Source organism: Halyomorpha halys, unplaced genomic scaffold (genome assembly GCF_000696795.3).
Source record: "Halyomorpha halys isolate HHAL.00 unplaced genomic scaffold, Hhal_1.1 Scaffold469.1, whole genome shotgun sequence".
In the NCBI taxonomy this organism is placed as follows: domain Eukaryota; kingdom Metazoa; phylum Arthropoda; class Insecta; order Hemiptera; family Pentatomidae; genus Halyomorpha; species Halyomorpha halys.
Genome location: NW_027114062.1, coordinates 885,749 through 903,325, shown reverse-complemented (window position 1 = coordinate 903,325; position 17,577 = coordinate 885,749). Strand labels below are relative to the sequence as shown.

The following is a 17,577-nucleotide window of genomic DNA, read 5'->3' as shown; positions in this document are numbered from 1 at the left end:
AAATAATAATATTTATAATAATAATAAAATTAAAATAATCACTAAGTCACATAGAATAGATATTTTTATTTATTTATTCCTATTTACAACTGTACATTATGATACATTTAGTAAATTTGATCTCAGTTAAAATGGAGTAATAGAGAAACTACCCATTGGTAGCACTCTAATAGAAGAAATATTAAACTATCAAAACTTTTTTAATCTATTTATAGAATAAATAAATTGCCTTCTTGGCCGCTATCTTGTAATAGATTCTGTGAAGGAATCATTTATTTAATTTATTGCATGTTTATTAAACACCTGGTGTGGTTTGCGCATCACATAATTTTCCCTTACTCCTCTACTTTGAATTCAAATTCAAATTCTTTCTGGTTTCAGAACAGAAATTTTTTTATATTATTCTCTATATCTCTAATCTTTATATTACTCTCTCCTTTTCAGTTGGCAAATTAACTAATTCTAACCATAACAGTTTATAGAAAAATATATTTAATAGTATTTCTCTTTGCAATGGTATGGTAAAAATGATAGTTTCCTAAAATATAAATTCTGCGAGTAACCATTTATTCAATGCTAAATTGTTACAGAATCATTTTTGATAGTATAAAGAATGGTTTAATGGAGCTGAGTAATTCTATTAACTGAAAGGCTCATATACAGGTTAAATTAAAATTTTGATTTGTTACTTATTATGTTTACTTTTGTTGCAAGTCGCAAATTGACCTAAATTTACGCAATTTTTTCAATCGTTACTATTTTATATATGTGGATGGATGTATTTTCTAGAATTTCATGATAAAATTTTAGAAAAAATGATGTGGTATGTTATGCCAAAATGTGAAATTTTTGAAGTGTTATTCAAAAATATCAATCTCGCCATGTACTATGCAATAGTCGTACAAACTTAGTCAAATATATTAATTATTAGTCCAGTCAAATAAGGGTTTTTTTTTTGGGAGGGGGGAGAAGGGGAAGGAGAGAAACAAATAAATTTTGTAAAATAGGAAATAGTTTAATTTTACGTCAAACAAAAGTAAGCTAGTTTAGCATGTTCTTTCGATTTTTTGCTTTGATGCAGTACAAAAAAAAACATGAAATTTCTGGATTTTATTCAGTTATTGATTCATAACACTAAATCAGTGGTATCTCACTTAACGTTTTACTTGAAGATATAATGAATATTAAATTATACGTCAAATAGGTTCCTAAGATTTATGAAGACGGTCCAGAAATATGCTCAAAATCGATGACGAAAGACCAACGATTTTTATCAATTTTCAATATAGTGACTTTAAACAATTAAGTCTCGTAACAATATAACAAAAATGAAACTTCAGGTGGTTTTCTCAATACAAGGTGTTTAAACCCGTGTATAGAAGCTTACTTATTGCACTTCAATGTGGAACGGTAGTGTTTACTCTGTTGTTGTTTTCTAAGCTTAACCGACAGATAAGGATATGACAACTAGCTCCTAAAACCTTACGTTTTAACCTCACTGTTTAAACTAAACATTAGAACTCGGGAAATTAGGAATAATACCTAATACTCACTATTTTTAGATTTTTTGATAGGATTCATGTTTAAAATGTTTAGTTTTTGTTTCTTTTAAAGTCTACGTCTATAAATAAATTCTCTGAACCATATTAATCTCCAGTTATTATTTCACTTGAACATCATAGTTTGAAATATTTTATCAATTCGTTATATTTTCTATTTATATATTCGTTATATTCCTATTGTATATTCCCTTTTTGCTTTCTGCTTTTTTTTTTGCTTCAATAAAACTCTTGTACTTAAAATATTTCACATATTTTTATAGTATTTATTCGGTCTAACATCCTTATGTAGTTATAGACTGCGCAGCCGGAGAGCGGTTCGAGGGGTCCGGATTTCCCCTGTCTGAAATAACAAAATATTTTAACTTATTCTTATTAAATATATATATAACATATTTTATTTTATTTCATAAATAATATAGGTTGGCACAGAGAATATTCGGATTGTAAATTTTCCTTGGTTGAAGTGGGTTTCTTGATATTCTGAATTCTGGGATAAGTCGTAAATAGAACATAAATCATGTCTTTATTTACATATTCAGTATTATATTATACAAATACTCAATACTAGTATGTTTAAACAACGTATGTCGTGGCTTCCAGTAGCTTTTCGATCCATAATCGTACTGTTTTTATTTAGTTCTTATAATTAAATTATGTTATTAATTTTGTTTTCATAATTAATAAACAAATTTTGTTTGAAAAAAAAATTATTTCACTATTTGCCGTTTAAAATATCAATTACAATTTTTTTCAATAAACATTCACCTAAATATTAATTTCTTAATGACTTTAAAACACAACTGCCTAAATCTGCTATACTCAACCTGCGGCTCGCCGGTCTTTTGTAGTTTGCTCATCTTTATTTTAAATCATTTTGAATTTCGCACCCACTAGAAAAATTGAAAACGCGCTGAGTACGTAGGTCTTATGTATTGATTGGATTGATACGTTAATTTCCTGTAATATACGGCAATGAATTCATTTATTTTTTAATTTACAACAGACGTCTGATTGTATAGAAAATTTGAATATGTAAAATGCTAACCATTAATAAACTATAATATTCAAATTATTTTTCTAGATCAATAAATGGAGTTGATACTAAACCTGGTCAATAATAACCAGTCAATGGACCTGATTCAAAACGATTTTCATTACAGTAAATAATTAATTTTGAATTTTTATTTATATTAGCACCTAAATAATTTTAATTAAACAACTGCTTGTGACCACGGGCACTGCAACGTGTTTGAAACGTCAGGAAATGACAAAGAAATGTTAAAATCGATTCATCGCGTATCGAACAATCGCGAAAACCTAAGAAATCCTTACTTATTTTATTTATTTTTGTTTTTGCGGCCTGCGACATCAAATCTAACACATGTTTGTGGCCCCTATGAAAAGAAGGTTGAGTACCACTGCCATAAATGAAACATGTTTTCATCCTCCTTACTGTTAAATATACCACATCTATGTAATATATATTTTAATCATTGTTCACCTCTAGTCATTAACACTTGTTTTTTTATGTACTTTAAAATATCTCTAAATTGAATGTTTATTAGTCGAAGTTCGTTCTTTTGATGATATGAGCTGTTCAGAAGTTAGCAACAGAATTTTAAGTTTTGGACTAATTGATGATTCATTGTTGTTTCCTAACTTTCTTCTGTCTCACCCCTTAAGCATCTTCAGACAATAGTCCAATTGGCTAGAAAAACTATGCTATTATCCCATATGTATATCAAAATGTTCTGGCATTTTTTTTGTATTGATAGTTTTTCGTATGATTCATGCGCTCTTCCGCATGTGTTACATAGGGGATTGATCTGCATCACTTACTTCTATGGGAACAGCCTCCAACAATTTAGCATCATGGTGTAGACAAGACACGTAGTGCTCAGAACATTTTTGACGGTTCCTAGCGACACCTTCCAATTTTCTATAGAAAGCGAGACAAAATGACACACTAATGTTAGATAATACTCCTCGGTATTGTTCATTGGACTCCTCTTTATGGGACTGCGAACATTATCAAAAACTACATGCATTAAAACGCTGGGAACATATCTTCACCAGCATTACTTTCCTTCTAGTAACTGCCTAAAAAAGAATAAGCGTGAGACCTCATGCGTTAGAAGATAAACTTGGTATATTTTAATATTTTTTGATGATTCATAAAATGAATTTTAGGATTATTGATGATAAAAATATTTTCAGGGTTTATTCATTCTTCAACTAGTTATTTAGATACAGAACAACTTGATTTCGCATGATTTAATTTTCTAATAAAGCAAATTATTAGACATTATTCATTGATCATAGATTTTTCAATGTGGCTACTGCTTTGAGTTATCCCAAAAAATCAAGGAGCATTTTTCTCGAATTACCTAATTATGAAATTTAATTCAGTGATGACATGTAATAAATAGTTTCTATCAATAGGAAACAAAAAAAAAATTTATTATATGCTTAATGATGAATTGGTGAGTACTATGTGTAGAGCACAATGTAAGCTTCAGCAGCATTGCTTTTGAATTAAGCATTTCTCTTTATAATGCTTTCTACTGCAATAATACCATATATACTTGACTAAATTCACAGATTTTCAGTCGAAAAGTAATTATAATTAATTCTTATTTTTTTTATTTATAAAAAGTAATAAATCAACTAAAAATAACCGAAAGCGTCCATTTGCTTCATTATATTACTAAAAACAAAATTACTAAGGTGAAATGACAACCTTCCTGAAGAATAAAGAAAGTAATCTTTACTTTCACCACAGATTGTCTCGATATAGGAGAAAACAATAGAATTGAAATGATAGCGCCTCAATTGTTTTTATTTTTTAAAGACGATACCGCGTATTACTTGTTATTCACAGATCCTTTTTTTTTTTTTTTTTTTTTTTTTGTGAGAAGCAAACTTGAGGCAAGCATTGATAGAGAGTGCTTGATGGTCGATGAAAAGATATCCTTGGATCAGAAGCGTGCTCATATCGCCGAGTTCATTCTCTCTCCATTTTTTTTTCTTATCTTTTGACTTAGTAGTATTCTCTTTTCTTCTTATCTTACCAGTCGCGAATACAAGTTTTGGCAATAAGTATCCTCCTGGAATATCTAAACTTAATTTTAAAAATTTCAATTTTTAATAACTTATTAATAATAATAATTTCTCAAGGTCTGAAAAAAAAAATGGGAAAATGTTTTCTTGTGTTTTTTTCGCCCCAAAACTAATAAAATAATCTCGATAAAAAACTTTCGAAATTTTTTTAGTCAAAACAAATGTCATTCATCCTTGACGCAACCTCTTGGCCTGCCAGACTCGATTACAATTATTTGTCTATTTTTTATATAAAATCATCAGTGTAAATATTAAGCATTTTCTTGAAACGTTTTTTGATGATAATAATTCGAAAAATATTATACATGTTTAATGGTTTATTGCCAATGGTCCCTATATAATTTCGAAATTTCTTTATATTATCGCATAATGGCTTTGCACTGTATTTAATTAAAGGTCATTACAAACCAATCAATTTATTTTTCGTGCAAAATTAGAATAAAATATTCTTGATCGTATTAAACTACTTTAAATTTATAAAAACTTTCAAAAACTAAAAAAAATATTTCTGGTAAAGTAGAGCTAAAACATTTTTATTTTTTTTGTGGGGGGGGGAATAAATCAGTAAAATTTGTTTTTAGCTTTTGAAAACCTTAGATACCAATTTTCAAATAAATCAAACAGAATTTTTTTATTTGCTTTTAGGAGGATTTTTTTTTTCATTGAAAATAATTTATAACTCCTCACAATTTTATACAAATTCATTGTTACTGCAGTTGTTAGAAAGCTGAATTTCCACTCTTCCAATCCATATTAATATCTTATAGATTTGACGTCGCACAGCAAAGTGGAAAAAATTCGATTTTCGAAAGCGCTGATTTCGATTATCTAATTTGTGATTCTCACACTATATAAGTTACAGGATCTAGGAATAGCATGATTATTTTCTCTATTTCAAGGGTATTCCCATTAATTTAGGTCCAATCTCAGAATAATGAAAATTTGACTAAATCATACACTACTCTAAATGAGTTATTTATAATTGTAAAAGATAGAGAGAAAAATTATCAATTTTTTTCCTTCTCTAAGAAGTTCAAATAAGCCACACATCAGTCAAACTAGGCAAAAAAAAAAATTAGAGCGCTTTACAACGTTATAAGTTACGAATTTTAAATAAGCATTGAGAACAGCTATGATTACAAAAAATGCTCCAGCTTCCTCCGAGATGTGGAGGGTCGTTTTTCAAACTAGACGTGTTAAAGATTAGAACAAAAATCACCTGCCTACGCGATCATAACACCGCGAAGAAAGGAAATGAACGACTTGGCAAAAATCCAACAAAAACCTCTTAATACGAATGTTCTCGAATCTGCTATCTCTCCATTACAAACCAGAATCAAGTGTATGAAATACACTTCACATTGCCTTTAGCAAAATTTTGAGAAATGGATCCAATGATCGACCCAGAAAAATTCCGGTTCTTCACAAAAGAAACAGCAGAGATGGTCATTAAAAAGTATTCATGGTACATGTCATTCACGGTGCATATGATTTTGTTGAATGGTGCTGAAATAGTGCAGAAGTCAATTCTCCCAGTCGGGAGAGGCATAAGAAAGAATAAATAAGGATTACAAGACTCTCAGTATCAGAAACACGCAGAAAATGGCTCTTATATCTACCAACGAAGACGTGTTCCACAAGCTACTGGAGACTTCGGATCCTTTCATTACGAACAAGAGACCCAAACCAAAGAAAAAACACCTGGAAATCAGTGATACAGCTTAGGAACTGTTAATCTAATTTCCTCAAATTTCAAATCGTAAATGACTTTTCAATTTGAACAACCTTTGATTTTTGAATTCCTAGTTTTATTATTTACGAAATTCTCCAGTCATTTAAGCTTTCTTTAATTTTTAATTGAAAGCATTATTTAATTTAAATATACACTCAAAATAAACGCTGCAACTTGTTTTGATGAGTACAACCTATTCCGAAAATTTCAGAAATTTGTATCTAACCAATAGGCTTTCATTTCCTGATTAGTTCTTTAATTTTCTTAAAAATTTCAATAAAAACATATTGAAATAATGTATTTTCTTGTTCTGAGTCGAATGAGATCGACCCATAGTTTCTATGTTAATCCGTTCTGCAGATATTGAATTTTTTCCGCGTTTTGGACATTCAGTACGTCGTTATATGAGAGAAAAAGTAGTTTAGAAGTAGTAGTTTGAAGATGACTTCTGAAAGGTTTTTTATCTTCGACTCTAATTTATTTAGGTTTGTACCATTTCGTACAGTTTAGATGGCCCTGATACACCCTTACGTTCCAGTTAGATGGGTAGATATAACTAACATATATGTGAGATATATAATACGTATAAATATAAGAGCGTGTATATATGTTCTTAATGTAATATAATTTATTACTATACTTATTCATATATTCATATGGAAATATTTTACACGGTCTAAAAAAAAAAAATGAGTTCAGAACACCAAAATATATGACAAATAAAAATTGCTATGGGTCCTTCGAAGATACCTGTCGCACTGGGGGTTAAAAAAACATATATGAAAATGATTCTGCTAAAGCATATTCAACTTTTGAAATCGAATTTATTAGTGTTATTAAAACATGTTTAAAGTATGTTAAAATTAATATAGATGAAAGACATTTTATTTCAAATAAATCATCAATGAATTATCTAATATACTTTATTTGATACAATTAAACAAAATCATTCTGAATATGAATGGCTAGATTGCATACAACGAGTTTAAAAAGATACCAGCCTGAGAGTGAGATAGTTGAGACTACATTTCCCATCCAGTTGCCAATTAGCTAAGGATATTTTGTTGAGACTAAAACCAGAAACCACCGAGAAACTCACAGCTGTTTTTTTAGAAACTATGGTAACCGACTAGTTTACTAGCTAGCAAGCCTTCATGCCTCACATGAGTGAGTAGCAAGTAAAGTACCTGGACTTTCAACTTTTCTCGCAGTTTGCTAGTTAACTGGTGGCCATGATTACACTGGGAGAGTTTACAAGTAGGTAGTGAATTAATGAGTTAGTAGATACTAAACTCGCTCTATACAAACCTGTAACTTTTATAGTCCAAATTATTAGGATCTAAATTAGTTAGTAGGATCTAAAAAAAAATACACACAGTAATAAAACAATCAAAGAGGGCGTAATGGTCGGGCACGTAGGGATGAGGGTCTCATAAGTGTATGGTTGATAAGTTGTGAGTTCGAATACCACCTGTCAGTCAATATTTGTTTCACAGCGGCTCCGAGAAATGGATCTTGACATTTCCACTCTGAGGCTACAGGGGATGGAAGTGTTGGGAAAATGATAATAATAAATTTTTGATACTTGTATTTAATTTATTTTAAAGCTCCAATGTTTCAGCCAATCTCGCCAGTATCAAGGGCAAAAGTTGCTAATAATTTAATATCACAAGTTGATATTAAACTATTAGAATATATTATATTTGCCTTTGGCCGAATATCCTCCAAGTTTTCAGGTGGTTAATGTGGGGCTGTGAAATTGAAATACATTGTTTTCTTCGACAACGGCTAAACATTGGATTTTTAAAATAAATTAATAAAGAGTTTTGAGGCTGAATATGTCTATTTGTATTGATAAATAATTTTTTTTTTTTTTTACTACGCCAAAGGAGGCATTTCTGCCATTTTGTTTCGTACTGCCCAGTATTGTTTAGCTCTGCCGATGTAACTCCCTGTCTGTAGTCAAGTCCGCCGTTGCCGCACATGCTAATATGTGATCGCCAGTCATCTCACCAACTCCACACAGGACGCAGTCCGAAGTTTCAGTCACTCATATTCTCTTTGGCGACAGTTGTTGATCGTCTGGATTACGCAGGTGGCACCACGAGCAGGCGATCAACTCCACCCCTCTTTGATAAATAATCTGATTTCCTTCATTATTAATTTTTCCTTTTTTAAATTTCTTAGTGTCTTCATTTTTTATAGGATTAATAAGTACTTTTATGCTTCCAAATATTTTCTATGCTTTCTTACATTAACATTCTTAGGCTATTTTTGCCATCTTCTTAGTTATTTAGATTTTATGTCTATTACCGTTGTCTTAATTTTAAAAAAAAATACATTTTCTAATCGTCTTTTACAAATTCTATGCAAACTAACAAGTCTTTATAGGCGTAGTAGATAAGTTTAACATTTATTTAAAAATTAGAAAATATTTGGGGGTTCAAACTGGCTCAATACAAGTTTTACACAGGAATGAGAGATTGGTACATCATTGACATACGCCATTTACTTATAATATCATAAAAAATTCTTCGGCGACTAAGTCCCTTAAAAGCACATCCTGCAGTTTGATAGAGAACAGCAAATGTGCAGAGCATGTCCTGGCCCTCCAGAGGCAGGTGGAAGGGGGAGGAGACCCGGTCGTGCTTCAGTAGTCGGTGAGCTGGCGTCCAGAATGGGGCACGCCACGACGCCGATGGGCTCCACTACCAAGCTCGTAACGGATCCTAACAAGGTATTGGTGACAGTGTCTATACTTTAGTGATAGTTGATCAGATCATCATTCACAAGATGGTTACATGTAGTTTTAATGTCTTGTTGTGTTTCATACGTTTATCGTCTTCTGGCTGCTACTTTAGTGTAAACAACTGTATGTGCTGCTAACTCTAGTTGTGTTTGTCAGTGAAACATGTACGATTTATTTAGAACCATCATTGCAATTTTCATATTTGAATTTTATTTTTTAAGATAAAATATGCCAAGTTTTGTTCCTCATTTCGCTTACTCATACATATTAAAAAAAATATATTCGTCTGCACTCGATTCTAGATTTTTCGTCTACATCAACCTCAGCATGAACTAATCGGCTGTAGCAGTATCGTACCATTATACAAAATCTGGAAGTATTGCTAATAACCTTGACCGTGAATGATTAATAAATTGTCCACTTTTTGAAGTACGTAATTTTTTTTAATTTTTTAAAATTAATTTAAAAAATTGTATTCAATACGGATGTAACTATATGAATATCCAATATGCATGTACCAGATTACATCTATCGGTTGGTGCCCAAATAATACATAAAAATGATCGACATGAGTGAAATGTAATTATTACAATTTTGGGCGTTGTGAAGGATAAACAATTTTTAAGCTAGATAAGTACAATATGAATTGATCTCTACTGATACTTCTAATAATTTAATTAACAATCACTACAATGAAAATAAAATAATAATTATTAAAAAAATTTAATTTAATTTAATTTTAAAAATAACTCAAAGTACTTTGAAATGAATACTAAAGCTAAAAATTTACAGTTCGTGTATTAATATAATAATCAGAATAAAACAAGATAATGCAGAATATGATAAAAATAGGGATCCAATAATATCTATTACTAAGCATACATACATTGCTTATTCTAATCGTAATAAAATGAATAATTATGTATAATTTGCAATATATTGGATAAAAGGTATTTTTTCATTATTTGTCAAGGAAAAAAAAAATTAATAAATAGATCATCATAATACTGTATGTGGTATTTGAAACAAACATTCAATATATAATATGATTTTTTTTTTTTTTGTATACATAAATACAAAGTTTCTGTGTTAGTCCTTTTTTTCGAGCGTGAAGTAAAATTATATCATGACTAAAAAAAAAAAAAATATATATATATATATATATAAAAGGTCAAATTTCGGTTAAAGGTTTATCATTTAGGAATAGTTGTACTTGTTCATAATAAAATAATACAGGAACATAATTACTATTTTTTTTTGTAATACAACTAAATCTAAAAAACATAATTTTTTTTTTATGCGGAAAGGTTTTACAGCTTTTTATTATTTGATTTAATTCTATAATAGCATTTTAAATAAATAATGACGCATGGGTTTTCCTTACACACAAAGATTTTCTTTGAATCATAAAGGGTTTCGTAGTAAATAACCTTTCCTTAAAAACATTTATATAAAAAAAAGTATCTTTTATTATGAAACAATACCTTTTTTATTTTCTTAATTTTTGGTAAAACCCTCTTCAAGAACAAAGAAATAATAGAACGGAAATCAAAGCATTATCATATTAAATTTTTATTTTAAAAATTATATATAAGATACTATTGTAAAACCAAGCATTTACATATTATAAAAACTCTGTTTTTGTGAAACGTATTCACTATATCTCCGTCTAAAATAGAACTAATGCATTAAAAGCTCATTACTGTGTTATCAATGTCAGTTAACACTGTAAATTCAATTGTATGTAGAATTTAATTTTTAAAATCACCTTTCCAATTGCTAAAATCATACACATTTTTATGAGTGCCTTTGAAAGGACTTCTAAATAATTTCATTTCTTTATTTTTTTTTATTTCCTAAAATCTTACCAAAGCATTGTTATAGATTCTAAGGATACTCCAAAGGCGTTGATGGCACAAGAGTTTTAAACTATTAATCAAAAATAAACTAAGAAACTTATTAATCACATTTATGGCCTATTAGTGGATAAAAAAGTTATATTATAATTTTGCCGTAACTCCTAGTTAAAATTTATATAAACCAGCCTTATCTATGTTAAAATATGTTTTTGATTTTCACATCGTCCTTTTGAAAATCTGTTTCGGATTTAACAAATATAAAAAATGATGTCCGAAAAAACGATAGGTTCTTCGCTTACCAACTTTTTTATAGTATTTTTCATGTAACTTTTAATCATTTGGACTGAAGGTATTTCCAGATTTAAGTTAATTTAATTTCCATTTATCAACTTCATCATACTTCCTCTGAATATTCCTATCAAGCGAGATCTCCTGTTTAAGGATAACTCGTGTTATGCTGCTGCACACCCCAATGGCATCTCTTTCCTCCAAGACGTTAGTACAAAAAAACCGCATTACAAATCAAGGTACCTGAATCGATATTATTATTTAATTTATTTGTTGCCTTAATAATAAGGCGGATTAATTTAAAAAGTCGTATAGACTGATTGCTTATCTGACATATTTATTTATCTTTTTTAACTTATTTTATAAATAGTTTAATCGACCATTTTTTAGATAATTGGATTAAAATTTATCTTTTGTTTACCAATTCTGTGCCTTAGTGTTTTTTTCGATTTGTATTCCAAAGAAGAATCGTTATTTTCAAAATAATTCGCGTCGTACGCTGATAAAGCATGTTATTGTTTTTAAGTAAACGAAATCAGGCGTAGCATACCAGCCCGTAATACTCGAACCTTGAGTTTTTCGATAAGGTGTTGAAAATGAACTGAATATATTCGAACGTTTTTCCATAAATGGCATGAAATCAGTGGCACAGTATCGACTTTAAAGAAAGATTGTGCGGATGTGATTATTCACGTTTATTCCCCATTAGCCAAGATTGTTGAGCTTACTTTAGACAAAAATAGAGAGTCAGGAAATGATTTACATTAGAGCCATGTAAATTGAAATTAATGGGTCCGCTGAGCTTTGCATAGATCATAGAAAACGTTTAATGAAGCTAAACAATGTCTATTTATTATATAATATAAAATTTAAATGTATGTTGTGTATCAACGAGATTGATTTTAGAAATCTTGTGAAAATTAGCGTTTTCATTAATGAACTACATTCAAATATGTATGATGTTATTTTTTTATTAATCCATTATATTATTAGTATTATAAAACTTCTGAATAATTTTATAAAATTTACTATCAGCAACTGAATTTAATTGGAAAAGTTCAGACTTCTATACTATAGAAATTCAACAGAATTTCAGAATTATTCAGAACAATCAACTAATGGAATAAAATTTATTAAGTTATAGATTACTTTTTGGGTGATAAATAAATCTCGTCTTTCAAACCTACTTTGGGCTTCAGTCTTATTTAAATCACACTATTGAAAACATATCTTGTTAAATTGTTCGTCAATCGCTTAATTATTAATTAATATCATTAAATGCTACGCTTGAGTAAAGTTATATATTCCAAAAAAAAACATTCAATACCAAAACCAAATGATTAATTAAATGTTATGAAGCTCATGTTAACTAATTCTAGAATTTTATAATTATTCAGAGACTTTAAAATGTGATTAATATGAAGGATTAATTACTAAATAAAATCAGGTATCAATCATCTCATTGAATGGAATTTAATAATATAAGTTATAGATTATTTCTGTGAGATAAATAAATAAAAAAAAAAAAAATAAACCTCGTCTTTCAAATCCACTACTTTATCCATTAGGGCTTCAGTCTTATTTAAATCCTACCATTGAAAACATATCTCGTTAAATTGTCCGACAATTGCTTAATTATTAATTATTATCATTAAATGCTACTCACGAGAAAAGGTATATATTCCAGAAAAAACATTCAATACGCAAACCAAATCATTAATTAAAGGTTATGACGCTGATGTTAACTTATTCCAGAATTTCATAATTATTCAGAAGCTTTGAAATGTGAGTAATATGAAGGATCAATTATTAAATAAAGTCAAGTGTCATCATCTAATTAAATGAAATTTAAACTGTTCGTCACTCCCTTAATAAATAATTATTATCATTAAATACTACTCTTGAGTAAAGGTATATATTCCAAAAAAAACATTCAATACCAAAACCAAATCATTAATTAAATGTTTTAACGCTCTTGTTAACGTACTTATATTTGCTTTAGTTTTTCTAGATTTTATTTTGTATTTTATAATTATTTTTTCTAGCATTATCACAGAAATTTCGAAGTTCATTTAAAAAATAATTCCATTTTGTCATATTGTTAGTTGACCATATATTACGAAGATATGTATGATAGTCGGATCAAAAGAGAATGGTGTTGTATGAAAAATAAATATTACTAATATTTCTTTTTTTTTCCCACTGAAATTTTTAGAGGAAGATACTTTTAAAATTCGTCATTTAAGCCGTTTTAAAATATTTCAATGGTATGATCTATCTGATATTAAAGATCACTTAACTTTACATTCATATTACGGAGTTTTATCAAAACCGTTAGAATCATTTTTAAAAAATCATATAAAAAAAAATTTAAATACAATTATATAAAGTGGCACTGTCTGTTGATTTTAACGAAAAAGATGCTTTGATATTACAGGCACACACTTGCTCTAATGTAATTATAGTTACATATGACTTTTCGTTTTTTAGGCAGGTACATATACATAGACACACAAACCATTTTGAGACTTGGTTATTTAGACTTAGGGATTCTCAAAACGTGTATTTCTGACATTTCGCAAGATCGTAATACTTCCCCGTGCTATACATCCCATATACCAGTAAGTGAAAATAAGAATAATAAATTAATTATATTCTCACTCTATTATTCTTAAATCAGATCGGAGAGAGGAAGGAATATAGGGATGAGGGGTGAACAGAAAATATAAACCACCAGGCAAATTGATAATCGAACAAAATAAATACATTTATTTCCAAATTACGAATTAATTTAAAGTAATAAAGTTTTAAATACATATAAACAAAGATTAAAATATATAAAAAAACTTTATTTTAATGAGAAAAGTGGACGTATTTATGTACGTAAGTAAGGTGGTACTAAATTGGAAAAGGAGTTTATATCAGAACACCTGTGGAATTTATTATTTGAAAAGACCAAAAGTGAAAGCAATTAGGGAAGGGCTGAGATAGTGGGAACTATCCTGCTAGATAGTGGGAACATTGATAAGAGGCAATCAGAAGGTGAAATAAAAAAAAACAATATTATGTAAAAATGTGTTAAATATAAAATAAGTAAATTATTCTTGAAATAATGAAAGATATTATAATAAGTGTTCAAGGATGTCTCCAGCTACTGTAAACATTTAATAACTTGAAACATAAATTATTTTTTTATTATTTTTCTTGTATGAATCATACGTGAATAAAAAAACAATTCGAATCCCTCATTTATATATATATTTAATGAAGATGTCTGCATGGTTTCCCAAACTCGTGGACAATAGCTGAGTGAATTTCAAAAAAACATTTAAGGGACCCTAAGATGTTAGAATTCCTAAAAGTAAAAATAAATCAATAAGTGACAGCGCGATTATACATAGATATTCACGTATCAAAACATAACGATCAATTTAAATTTTAGTTATTAGTCATGATTTTTTTCCCTAAATATGCATTTGTCATTCATCAATCGAATAATAAATTCTGCTTGAAACTTTATGAACACACCATATATATTATTCTAAATATTAATAACTAATTATTGCCTGCTCAAAAGTATGACTATTTTAAGAATGCTGCCCACATTTCCTATTCGCCAGTGGCACTGATAACAATGCCGTGTAAAATTGTGCTATATGCCGAAATCTAGATCAAAGGTGCCCAAATTTTTTTTGCGACATCCTTGTTGGCCAAAAAAAAAAATTCGCGGCACTCATATCGGTCTAAAAAAAATAAAAGTTTTGGAAAAATTATCCTTAGAGCGATTGGATATAAAAGAACATAAGAAAAAACAGTGCAAGATAAATGCTTAAATGCACTGCAATTTTGCATTTTATTGCAAAATTGCAATTTAAATTTTTGTACATTTTTAGAAAGCTCCATATGCTTGGAGATCTCTAAGTGCCGCAGAGTCCACTTAAGGAAATGCCGATCTGGATGATAGGCAGCCACCATGTTTACGTGCGTTAATATTTTGACGTCTATTTTTTTTTTTATTTGTACCTTCTTTTATTTCACAATTTGTCAATATCAGACATCAAAATCAAAATACTTGATTCACTTGAATTACTGATTTTAACAACCTGACTAGTTTTTTGACTCAACTAGTTTTGCACTCGGTATAATACTTTAATATCATTCGGAAATCAATTCAAAACCTTTATTTTACCGGTTATTATGCAATTTAAATATAGCAGGAACGATAAATAGAATTATGGAACGTTTCCGAAGCCATTTTTAAAATCTTGTTAGCTCCTGCTTTCGAGAAAGCCGTGTGAATATTTCACAAGCGTTGGTTCTCTTGACTGCCAGTTTTGATCAATGCTTTCTACTGATTAATCCTAAATCCAACAGCGGAATGAAACGCAATTATTTAATAAATGTCTCATTTCCTGCTCAGGCTGATAAACACTGAGCAAAGGAAAGTTATTAATCAATGATAGTAATTGACTTAGGTTCATCTCTGGTATTGCATTATTATGTAGTTCAAATCTCTATACATTTCTCCCGATAAACAATTTAGTTTAATGCAATTATACAATGTGATATTATAACAATATGATATTATTCAAATATTAATGTTATATTATACTTATTCACAGAATTCCATTCATTGATGCTACCTTCTATATCTCGTCTTAGTACAATATAATGTTCTATTACCTTGAGTATTAGGTTTTTTGGATCTGTTATGAAATTATGTAGTACTTAGTTACCTTCAATTGATATGTCTACATTGAATTCAATTTGATTTTTTTATATTTTTAGCTATTTAAAGTGAAATACATTGTAATCCTATAGATACATTGTATTATTAGATTACTTTACTTAATTTACCTGTATTTTATTATATATTCAGTTTGTTTATTATTTCTGCATAATGGATTTTGAGATTTACGGTTTTGGTTATATTTAAGGCTTCTAATATTCATCTATTTTTTTGTGCGTCACGCGAAACATTATTGTAAGATTTTTAAATTCGAATTCATGGTTTAATGTTATACCGTTCTGTGAAGTTTACATTCTTTACATTATAACAATTCTTTGTTCCTTGGTTCATGAGAAATAGCCAATTGCATCGTGAATTACAAATGGAGTCAATAGAGGATTACATAAAAAAACGGTTCATGAAGTTCCACTCCCATTTGCCGACAGTTAAAGGAGCAGTGACCTACAACCTGGGAAACCCAACCTTAACCCGAAGACTGAAGCCCAGACAGCTGCAGGACATTCTTTTATAAATTTTTAATAAATATAAAATTAATTCATAGTCACACTACCTCTATTATCTTATTATTATTATTCATTTTATTTATTCATTATTATTTCTATTTTTTTTCTCTCTTTTCTTCTCTCTTCCCTTTTTCAAATTAACTTGTTTCTTTTTACTATTAGAAGAAAATTGTTTGTATCATTTAAGTGTACCAATATCATTATTTTTTTTTATTAATTTTACTTTCCTCTTTTATTAAGAAGCATTATTCTTATCTATTTATTTTATTTTATTTTTTCTTTTAATTAGAACATTTTATATAGTTAGGGGTGTCATTTGTATGACTATACCCCCTCATAATCAACTATTAAAAAATATAAATAATATAAGTTATATCAACCATGTAAGGCCCATCTGGTATAAAGGCCGATCAAGGCCGATCTGGTATAAAAATAAAATAGAAAAAAATAAATAGCAATTCTTAATGTGTCCCTTTCTTCTTGTATCTAAATTTTTTAAACCATGTTTGCTCCTTCAAAAAAAAAAAAGAAAAAAAAAACATAAATCAGGCTTATTTATTAAACATTTACTAATATTTTTAGATTTTTTCATAATAATGAATAGTCCATTTTAAAATTTTTAATAGATAGATAAACGACATAATGAGAGTTAAAAAGTACTGTAAAATACCCATTCTTTACCTCTTTATTATATTTGTATATTTTTTGAAGTATTTTTTCCGCTTTCTATGGTACATTCCAATTACAAATCCTTTGTATACGTAAGCTTCCATGTTTATGATTTTATTTTTAGAGGCATATATTCCTATACATTTTTGTTCTAAGAGGAAAATCTTAAATTATTTTCTTAAGGATTCTCTGGTGCACGTTAGTCTGCTTAAAATTTGGAGGAAGAATCAGCACTAAATATAATGTAAAAATATATATATATAAAAGGTCAAATTTCGGTTAAAGGTTTATCATTTAGGAATAGTTGTACTTGTTCATAATAAAATAATACAGGAACATAATTAC

General features: G+C 28.8%; 1 protein-coding gene across 4 annotated transcripts in view; it reads left to right on the top strand.

Moving 5' to 3' along the window:
• Positions 1-17,577, top strand: part of blot (bloated tubules) — a 268,462-nt gene that overhangs the window by 21,546 nt on the left and 229,339 nt on the right. Inside the window, exon 1 of one of the 4 annotated variants that reach the window (XM_024358843.2) lies at positions 9,021-9,151. The exons of the other annotated variants lie outside the window; for them this stretch is intronic. Within the exon in view, the coding sequence (XP_024214611.1) occupies positions 9,092-9,151 (60 nt within the window). The 5' untranslated portion in view covers positions 9,021-9,091. Of the gene's footprint in view, positions 1-9,020; positions 9,152-17,577 lie in introns of those variants that run through there. 4 annotated transcript variants of the gene reach the window in all.